General features: G+C 47.0%; 1 protein-coding gene across 1 annotated transcript in view; it reads left to right on the top strand.

The window, feature by feature from the left end:
- The first annotated feature begins 471 nt into the window (after window positions 1-471).
- LOC144168503 (uncharacterized) overlaps window positions 472-10,922 on the top strand; it is a 29,031-nt gene continuing 18,580 nt past the window's right edge. The window contains exons 1-6 of the mRNA XM_077697475.1: window positions 472-551; window positions 767-858; window positions 1,031-1,112; window positions 3,189-3,347; window positions 4,298-4,438; window positions 5,890-5,982. Of these exons, the coding sequence (XP_077553601.1) occupies window positions 531-551; window positions 767-858; window positions 1,031-1,112; window positions 3,189-3,347; window positions 4,298-4,438; window positions 5,890-5,982 (588 nt within the window). The 5' untranslated portion in view covers window positions 472-530. The remainder of the gene's footprint in view (window positions 552-766; window positions 859-1,030; window positions 1,113-3,188; window positions 3,348-4,297; window positions 4,439-5,889; window positions 5,983-10,922) is intronic.

Genomic DNA, 10,922 nt, shown 5'->3' with positions numbered 1-10,922 from the left:
CGGATGCCCAGACCTGCACATTTTTCGTCTGCTTCTGCACCTCCTCGGCAGGAGGCACCTCGGCAGGAGCCATGAACCCGTCCTGCACCCGTCGGCACCACCGGTGAATCGAACGGCGCGGTTCAGGTGCCGCGAGCTGCACCGCTGGAACGGACGGCGAAGTGCGGCACCGCCTGAACTGGTTCACGCGGTGCAGGTGAAACGAATAGACCCTATGTATAGGCTTCACGTTTCTCCGGCGGCGCCGTCTCCAAACTTTTTCTTCCTCCATGCCCGAACGCCCACTTCGGCGTTGTCCCTAGGCGCTCAAAAACAAATCAAGTGACGTCACGTTTTGATCACGTGACCCAAGGATTTCTTTTCTCCTTTTAGCCGCTTCGGTCCCTAGGCGCCAAAAACAAGTCCAGTGACGTCACGTTTTGATCACGCGACCCAAGGATTTCTTTCCTTCTTTTTGCTCCGCTCGCGCAGTTCGCGCGGGAAGCGGTAAAAACGAGCGGGAGCGTCCGCAGCAGACGCCAGCCGCCACCATGGAGAGCCGTCGTAGCAGGGTAAGACCGCATTCATTTACCAAATTTGACCTGCGAGAATTTGCGCCTAGCTAGAGAACGATGCAGGAAAATTTGATTATTCGCACGCAGCAAAGAACTTGAGTAGCCAGTGATGCCTGCTGCTTTTTGCTGCTGCTGTCTGATATTTTCTTTTGGCGCGGTTTCACAAGGGGTTTTTCAGCGTTTCCTATCTCGTTGCCTCTTTCATCTCGCAGCCGCCCGCACGTTCCTGCGTGAGCCCCGATACAACAAGTAGCCACGAAAAGATCGATTACTGGCGACGACTTATGCACTCGTCGCGGGAAAAGTACGTACACGTTCATATTGGCGCGAAGACGATCTCGGATTCTTCACGGCAACTTTACGACTAACTGTGATGTTCGGTGCATTTGTCTCCCTCATTACGCTAGGCAAACGTATACTGATATTTATGCAAGTTGTTAGGCGCAACATAAGTAATTACTACTTTTTCGTTACAGAGCACGCTACTGGAGCGTGAGCAACAAAATGAAAACCTTCATACGCCTTACCCCGCACCGCAAGGGAAAGGCCAAGACTAAGGTAATAAACATCGTTTTGCATTTATTTCGCACATGCATGCTTGGTCAATCAAGTGAGAAAGTATACTTTTTACGAACTGAAGCGTTTCAATATATAACACATTTTTAATGGATAGAATATTGAACGCACAAAGGTAATGCGTTAATATGATTTCGTTAAAATCGTCTGCGAGTTCCCAGTTGGTTTTTTTTGCTGGAGAGATCGATATTTAGTAGTGGAAATTATGTAAAAAGTCATGGTGGCAGTAAGGTATAGTTAGCTATCATAGCAGGCAGGTAAAATGAAGGTTTCACAACAGCAGTAGTAATCGTAGTAATGACAATGTGTAGTCCAAGTCTTGAAAGGCCTAATGAAAGGGCATCAATACCCTTCATTCCGATGTAAATTATGAATTCACTTACTGAGGTGACGCATATTCCACAGATAGCTTATTTATTAACCCGAGCTTGGTGGCAGCATATGTGTTGATTATTTTTCCTTCAGCAGTTGCTGAAAACAAAGGTGTTTCTTCCTGCACGCTCCTGCAACCAGGGGGCAGCTCAAGTAATAAAGATCCCAGAAACTGTATTTTTGGGAATGACCAGTCAGTTTATTGTGCAACCGTCAATCCACCATTTCGATGCTTGACATGACCTCAGCTATGCCCATGTGTTGGCAACACCCCATTCGCTTCCAAAGTTCCTCCTCGGATCACGAAAGATTAGCTGCATCCACAAAACATAGCATTTCCCTGGTTCCGATCCCAGCAGTGAGCTCATATCAATTGAGTCAACTTGGGGCTTTAAAAGAGAGCCAGCACGCCAGTTGTGGCACGGAGGAAGCGACGTCTTTGAAGCATTCACAAAAGCTCCGGGCACAGTGACCACAAAGTAGTCTCCTAAAAGCACACTTCTTTCTGGTTGATCCCCAGTGGTCAGCAAATACCTTTGAAATTCGTCCAAATATTTTACCAAGTTCAGTTAGTCTCACGTTGGTGGAGTGGAGGATAAGCGTCGCTTTAATTTATCGGTTTACATAGCCTAAGAGTCCCGCCGACACATGGGTGATATTTTGGACACTTAAAAATCTTTAAAAGGCCACTACAAAAGAAGCGTGGCCAGGCGGGCACAAAGTAGCATGTTACAACACAAAAAAGACAACAAGGAAATGAACCCCGCCAGCATACAGCGCAGTAAGTGAACACAGAAGGATGCAGTTGTTGCTAGTCACAAAAGTGTGCACTGCTAGTTTACACCCTGTACAGGATTGGACCCAATTGCTTTTCCAAGGAAAACAATAAAATGCATGCGTGTTGAGTGGAGATTATATTGTCTCGTGTTCAAGCTATTCTAAAAGGTAAGTGACGATGTTCATGGGTAATGCATAGCAAAAATCTCTGCATCACTCTGACTTCTGTACTTCGGTGTTCATTCGTCAGAATGAATTAAGGTCGACCTCTTATCTAACCACAGCAACTAGCGATAAGACCGCTTTCTTGCATACTGCACTGGATGTGGAGAAAAAAGGGGAAAAATTGAGGGACACTTTCTTTTCTTGGCATGTGCCAAACCATTTGGGTCAATGTCACAAAGTTTGCTACCAGAACACGCTACTTGGGAACAGATCAGTGCCCCCCCCCCCCCCCCCCCCCCCCGCCAGCTTGCATTTCCACTTGCACTTATCAGTCAAGCTATATGGGATTCCATCTGCTCGTACCAAGTGTTTTCAGGACTAATTTGATGCAAATACGTCAGCATGTTGGAATATTGTTCCTCACGGCATTGTTGACATGCCTGATGCTGTTTTACTTAAGGTGGTTGTCACTAATTTTATTCATAACTAACCTTAGTTCATATTTTGTATCAGGTGACATTACCAGATTGCAATTTTCATGTAGCTGTATTTTTTAATGTGTGTAATACATGTACCCACTCGCCTCTTTAATGCCCTCGAGCTTTGGGAGTAGTTACATAAATAAATGAAAATTTACTTTGCAAGTTTTCGGCGGCAGTCAAGCCGTTGTGCTTACTGCTTGGGTTTTTGCTCCGGATCTGACTCTTCCCTTCGCTCTGCCTCTGCGGTGCTGTCTTCTCGCAGACTGCAAAATTCAGGGAGGCGTTCAGCTACCTTGTGTACCTGGAACGGTTCATCCAGGCGGAGTGTGCCGCCCAGAAGATTCCTCTGCCCCCAATGTGCGACCGACTCACAAAGGGGCTGCGTGAGCACCCGTGGGGGGAGGAGGAAGAGGGAGAGGAGGTGAGGCCATGCCAGACCTGTCTTTGACCGTAATTCTTCTGGCGTAGTGCGAGGGCGGGTGCTCTTTTCTGTGGTGCAACGTCGGCTTTTATCACCCGGTGGTTCCCAACCCTGCTTTTAATTAAAAAATCAAAGCCCCTTCCTTCAGAGAAAGATGGTTACAACGCGAAGCTTCCTCCCATGCAACATGAGTCAAAGTCAAAGTCCAAAATCCAAAGTTCTTCAAATGTTTGGGGACAGTGCAGTTGGATGGATGTTGGCTTCATAACGCAAGGGACCCGAATTTGATTCCAACCACGAGAAGCCTTTCTTTTTTTTTTTTTTTTTTTAAGGCACTTGATGTGCCTTTGCAAGAACGCCATCCTGCAGTGCGACAACTGAGGCATAGGAATCTTCACTTGAACACCGAATATGTTTAAAGACTGGGTCCCCTCTGTTGTGCTGCTAGAGTTCTCAATCCAGGAATTGTTAAAATTCAACGCATGTGCAGCCTACACAGATGCACTGGCTAGAGCAAACAATGGAAAAACCTTTGACACTAAACATGGCTGCTGAAACTATACTGAGCCGCCAGCACAAGCTTCTGTCTGGAGTCTCTTGTAAGCCGTAATAGCGCCCTCGCACTAGACTGTGGTCACTGGAAGAGAAGTCCACTGTATCAGCCCCAGTCCACAATCAGAATACTACGAGACACTCTTCATTCAACAACTGTTAGAGTGGGATATGCTTGGCATTCTCCCATTGACATCCTGCTGCTTTTTTTTCCCCCCAATTTATAGGGCTAGTGGTTTGATGCCATCAACTTATCTTTCGTCTACACACGTACTTTGAACCTGGCAACCTTTTTCCCCTCCCTTCCTGCAAATGTACAAATTTCAGATAACAGAGACAGAAGCAATGGGGGCCTCCCTCCTGCCTCCTCTTGATGCAAAATTTCTCTCCCTCTACAGGGTGTATCCCCCTCCACGACAATCCTCGACCAGAAAGCATCGGTGCGCAGAAAGGCACGAAGCAAGCCAGCAAAGCAGAGAGCGTCCTGCTCTGCTCGTAATGCCACTCCCAGATCATCCGCACCTCCCCAGCCTCTGCAGGTACTATTTCATCGCTCCTTTGAACTCTTCCGAGTGACACTTTGAACTCCTAATTGGCTAAAAATGCTGCCGATTCAGTTCGCTAAGAATACGCAACACTCTATCCTTGCCTGCGATGGCCCCAGAGAAACAACCACATGCTGTCAGGGGATTGATGCCCTTTGCAATGTGATGAGCTGAGCATGGGTTCGCTCAGAAAAGGTTGCTGAGCATGGGTTCGCATGGGTTTGCCAAACAGAGATTGGACTACAAGGCTCTGCCCCCGAGTGTTTGAGGCTGACATTGCCTCAGCTGTAAGAGGTATGAAGATTTCACATGTCCAGTGCCATACTGTACAAATCTCGGATAGCACATAAGGTTGCTTAGCTTGTGTTGCACATACTTCTGCCCAAAGGTAACTAAGTGCCGTCAGTTGGTCTAAAAGCGATCAAAACACGTTACTAATTCTTTTTTACAGATAGAGACTGAGTGATCACCTCGCTGAAAAAGTAATTGTAAACAAGTAATGTGCCACTTGCAACACATTAGTAAAGGTCTGCTGGCAAGGTAGAATGACGCATTTGCAGCAGTAATAAAGTCAATCCATTAAGACTTTCCCAGTGCGCAATTCCCATGCTATCAGGCACATACCGTATTTTTTATGCCACTCTTTGTGACAAGGTCTGACTATATTATGCCCGACAATTTCTGCCACCACAAATTATTGCAAACTGATTAAAGGCAGCAACGCCAGCACTTTAAAGGGGCAATGAAGACAAGATGTCACTTTGCTCCATTTGGAAGAACTTGCTTTTGGTAACTTGCTCAGCAGCTTGATTCAAGCCACGGAAGACATCTTTTAACTGAGAAAACACGAGAACTGATGTATAATGGTCCGGCAATGAAACAGTTATCCGCATATTGACCACACATTAGCATTCTAGTAACACGATCAAATGAAACTAGGGGATCCCACAACAATCGCCCAGCCACGTGTCTTGGTGGTGGCGTAGGCAGGTGGCCGCCAATCGCACAAACAAGATTTTCCGATGTCTTAGAAAAATTGCCAGAAAGTGGCTGTAAAGTTGTTACTGGTTCATCATTTTTCCTTAATATCCCCATTATTTCTTTGAAGTCAGTGATGAAACTGCTACAATTGTTATCGCGATGGCCGGAACTTGTATTTTGTCTTCACAGCCCCTGTAATTTTCTTATTTGTGGATGAACGAAAGTTTTGTTCATGCTTGCTCAAACTCAGTTTTCCACAGTCCTTGAAAATGCACTCGGCGCAATTTGTAAATGTTAATGTGTAAATGTAAGCCGACTGGATACTCGCACTTTTTCATCCTTTTATAAGCACGGCCAATCTGGGCTCATGTATGTGCGGCCGGATTTTTAGACCGCAGCTCAGTCGTTCATTTCTCAGTACCCAAAAATGAATTTCTCATGCTCGTCCTTTTCACTGTGCACAGGATGAATTGTCTTTAACCGACGATGAAGCCGTCGTGCCGGACTACACCAACCTGGTTCCGCCCAGGCAAGGGACGAGGGAGTGGGAGCTTTACGTGAGTGTCCTGAGCGGCCATTCAAGCTTGCTTGCATGGGGACGTTTCTCCGAAGTGTGGGTATCGTGCAAATTCTAAAATGCCTAGATGAATACCCTGCGGCCATGTCTATTGAAGGTGGCCTGAGTCTAACCCAAGGATGGGGTTTTTCAAAGATCATATGGATTCTGCGGGGGGGGGGGAATGTGATGCACTTACTTGGTACTGGCACACACGCCACTGGGCACATATGCATTAGTGGTGGTTGAACATAACTAGTAATTAGTCAGTCGTACTAAGTTCTCAAGTTAGTTTAATAGCTGTAATGGGCAGTACTACTTAGCGGTAGGTTTGGTACAACTAGATACCAAATGCACAGCAAGATGTATTCCCATGAGAGATCTCCCTAAAAAATTTCAACACATCTAGCTGGGACAATCACAATGGTTTATGCGGAGTGAGGTTTCAGCCCTCTTTACAGTGTGCAATGCCGACAGGGAATCCTGTTCTGAGCATTGCCTGGAGGCTCTAAAGTGGAAACAGGCACTTTTTTCTAGTTGCCGTTCTGTCTCAGCGAAAAACTGGCAACTGAATGAACTTTCAGAGATGCTTATACATATATGAAGCTAACAATAACTCACCGGTGCACTTTGGCTAGACAGAAATGTACAAGCTGGATGTACTTTTATAGGGGTGATAAACACACCACTACCCCTCCAAAGGTATTGCCCAGGACTGTGGTTGGGCTTTTCTGTTGCGGTGCTTCCAATGCCTGTTCTCTTTCTTTATTACCCTAATTTCCACCACCTGGTGCACATGCCTTCTCAAAAAACAGACCCTTGTTGCTTAACCAACGGCTATGTTGCAGTATCAGCTGTTTAGTGGGAATGCCTTGTGCGGTACAAAGACCCGGCTCTCCCCAGTGAGCCTAGTCACCCTCAAGGCTCACCCGAATAAATCTTCCATGCAGCCATTCAATGACCACATGCATTGGCTCAGGATTTAGCATCTAGGACAGACTGCACAATTGTCGAATTCAAAGGCAACCTTCATGCAAGAACAGGCAATCGGAAGCGGAACTTCTTAGTCTCAGCTTGGGATGTCTGCACATTGTGTGGAGAAGCCCAGCTTTGAGTTGTAGGCTGGAATTCGGTGTGATTTGCACAATGGTAGATGCAGGACATTCAAAGGAAAAGGAGTGTGCATTGCTTTACCACTACCATGGTTCCACGGTAGTAGAAACACTATCATGGTACCGCACTGTCATTTTTGGCATCTTTAAGTGACTCCACCAGTTACAGAGACATATAGAGATGAACATGATGTAGGGATGGAGTTAACTTTTTTTATTGTGCCCGGTTCTCCCGCTTTCGGGTTGCCAGTTTACGAGCTCTACCTTTAGGTTTCTTTTTTTTTTTTGCCTGCCCCAAAGCAGTTCAAAGCTGCTTTGAGCAGCGACGAAGCAACTCTTGAACCGGAAGTTGCGTAGTGGGTCACGTGAAGAAGCAGCTCAAAGCTGCTCTGAACTGCCAGCAATCCGCCGCGGCAGGTGCACTGCGGTGACGATTTGTCATCTGCTCGTGTCGGAATCTCGCGCAGGCAGGCGCTCAACAATGCGAAGTTAGAACCCTGATATTTATTGTTCGGTGACAAATTATTACAGTGAATAGTTTTTGAAAACGTCTGTTAAAGTAACCACAAAATTTCCCAGTTGCGTCGCAAACTGTTGTTGACGCAACCAAACGCGCTGTTTCGGCGTGTGCGCGTGGTGCTGTTTTCATGCATATTCCGTTTGCGGCTGAGCACATTTTCTGAGGTATGCACTGGCAGGCCGAAATGAGCTGTTTACCTCACACAGCCGGTGCTTTACCTCCAACTTTGGGTATACTCGACTCCTATGATGACTGCGACGAAACAGTGGCGTACCTCGAGGAGAAATTTGCAATACAGGATGCAAACTGATGCAAAATTCTATCGCATTTGCTTCAGCGAGCGGTCATACACACCTTTAATGACATATTGTTCAAATGTTGCCATTTGAATATACGTACCGGTAGACGCGAAAACCTGGTGCCCTTCGTTAAACACTGGTGCTCCACCTTCGTCAAAGACCGTGGACACACCGGCGTCTTAACGTCAATTGTAATTGCGAACTGTGAAGGAACAGCAGACAATCCCGCCATTCTCTCTTTGAGCAGACGATCAACTGACGCCAAAACATGCGAAAACGCCAACGAGACCCCGAGGGTCCTTTTGCATGCATCATCAGCTCGCCTTTCTGTCGTCTGCTAGCTGCTCCTCCTCAGCTGCGAGAGCAGTTTGGGGCAGCTCTGAGCTGCTTCCTGGTGCAAATGAAGTACGATTCAGCAGCTCCGGAAGTGGTGGGCGGGGCCAATGTAGGGCTGCTCCTGCAAATAAAATACGGAGCAGCTTGGAGCTGCTCAAAGCTGGTTTGAGCAGGCAATAAAAGAGACTACATGACTTGCCCTCTTAGCATGCTTTAATTGACAGCTATGTCAAGAACAATGCTTTCCCACACAATGTGCCACAGGTGAGAAACATTTGCATGCCTTGTCTTATCCTCCCAGCGTAGACAGTTCCAAGACTAAAAGAACAGACAGGGCTGGGTGAAACAGAATTACTATTGCTAATAGTGTAACACCATCGCTAGAAGATGACTGGTTCTTATCTATTCAAAACAGAAGTGATGTGCAAATATTCTGAGGTCCGAGTGGTTTGCAACTAGACTTTTCTATTCAAGTCAACTTCCATAGTTCAAAGCATGTGTGTTTCAAAAGTGACAGGCAATAATAGTAGTGAAAGAACAAGGAAGAAAAGTTGCTTTGCTGCAACCATTGTTCCATCCTCAAATCTCACTGCACCGCATGTAGCCTTGCGTATGCTTTTCTGCAAGGTACGACAGCTGTGCCAGCAAGCCAAGTACGGACAAAGTCCGCATGAAAGAATTGAGAATGACTTTTTGGGAGAAGCAATTGATCACAAAAGAACTAGGGGTGTGCAAATACTCGGATACGAATCGAATAGCAAGGTATCGAATAATTCGATTTGTGAATTGAATATCAGATATTCGGTAAATTCAAATACTTGATGATGATGATATTGTATGCATGTGCCGCCATCTGTCAAGTGCACAGGAAGGCTTTTTTTTTTTCTCTCTCAGTATGGCCGCTCGAGTTCATTGGTTGGGCACTCTTTAGCCGCTGTGTTCACAGTCCTCACTGTGAGCGTGCAGAGGTTGCTTTTAGAAGATTTCCTGCATCGTGTGCGTGATACGCACCACAAACGTATGTAGGCGTACACTGTGCGTATGTGACAGTGAGACCGCGAGACTGGATACGCCGTCGGGCTTGCAAGTGCCGCGATCCACTGCACTCCGTGTACGTTAGTCGTGTGCTAGGCCTCCATTCGCTGGGACGTTAAGGAGCAGCAGCAAGCAGCAGTGGAATAAGGGATTGGTTTTTATGCATACACCGTGTGCGTGGTACGGAATGTGTACGGTGTGATATACTGTGCGTGCGCGACCTGCGAGACTGTATACCGTACGCCATCGGACTTTCAAGCGCCGCGATCAGCCAGGCGTCGGCGCTGCCCTTGTCCGTTTCCTGAAATCTTGCATAGATTTTTAGAGTTGCGACATGGCAGAAAAAAACGAAAAGTGCCATCTGGAAGCACTTCGTAAAGGTGAACCCACAAGAAGCCACTTGCACCAGCTGCAATGCCAAGCTTCGGATGCCTTCAAGCACAACGACCCCACTTGCAAACCACTTGAAGAGTAAGCACCATGGTTTGCACAGTTTGTTTTTGGCGGAAAGTGGGAAACAAAAACGTTTTGCGAGTGCAACACAGTTCACCATCAAAAGCAAATTTGAGCAGCCTAAGGGGCTGCCGTTGTGCCGGAGGGCAGAAATAACGGCTAAAATTGCCTGCATGCTGGTGCTTGACCTGCAGCCGTGCGACTTCGTAGAAAGTCGAGGTTTCAAAGAGCTTATGCACGAAATGGAGCCCCTGTACAAAATACCCTGCCCGACAACCTTTTTGAGAACAGTTGTTCCCGAGCTGTGGAGGGATACTGTGAGGTCCATCAAAGGGATCATTCATTCGGACATTCAAGACAGGATACAATCCCTCTCGTGCACTAGTGACATGTGGACGTCGAGCTCAAATGAGAGCTACACTAGCCTCACCTCCATTATTTGACTTCCAACTTTGAGTTGCAAGCATTTGCTCTGAGCAACACTGCCTGCAACATCTTGGCCCTCCTGCAGGAAATGATGGCAGAATGGGAGCTGCCACTGGACCAGCTGCCAATATACCGTATTTATTCGAAAATAGGTCGAGCACGAATATAGGTCGACCCCCTAAAAATTGAAGTCGCCGAAAAAAAAAATAATATATTCGATTATAGGTCGACCCATACTTTTAAGAAAAAAACTTGAGGAAACTTTTTAAAACTCCCATTTATTTACAACGCGGTCACCTCACTGGTCGGAGCCACACACTGCGTCGTCGTCGGAACTTGCGCCGCATGCGCCGCAGTTCATTACCCACCCCCGCCCCCGACTGGCTTTGAAGGCTGAACGGCCAATCCCGCCTCGCAGCGCTAACTGTTGAGCTTTGGTCTGAATATCTTCGCAGAACACTCTGTGTCCTTTCGCACGCTCCTCTTCCACGTGAAGCCGGAGTTTTTTCTCGAGAGCATCGTGCCTCCCACCACGAAACGCACGACGCAGTCCCCTACAAGCAAAAAGTTCGTCCCGCTGTTTCCGCCATCCCCTGATCAGCTTTTCATTAACGATAACGACTTAGCGGCGCAGTTGTTCAAGTTCTCAGCAAACAGGATCACCCGGCGCTTAAAGTCCGACGTGACATCGCGAAATGCGCACGAGAAAAACGTTGTGTGCGGAAATCACAACGAAGCAAACACAAAGAAAGCGCATGAA

This window comes from Haemaphysalis longicornis, unplaced genomic scaffold, assembly GCF_048455015.1.
Source record: "Haemaphysalis longicornis isolate Haplotype H1 unplaced genomic scaffold, Haemaphysalis longicornis Haplotype H1 scaffold_1, whole genome shotgun sequence".
Classification (NCBI taxonomy): Eukaryota; Metazoa; Arthropoda; class Arachnida; order Ixodida; family Ixodidae; genus Haemaphysalis; species Haemaphysalis longicornis.
The sequence above is the reverse complement of the archived record's forward strand: the minus strand, read 5'-3'. Positions and strand labels throughout refer to the sequence as shown.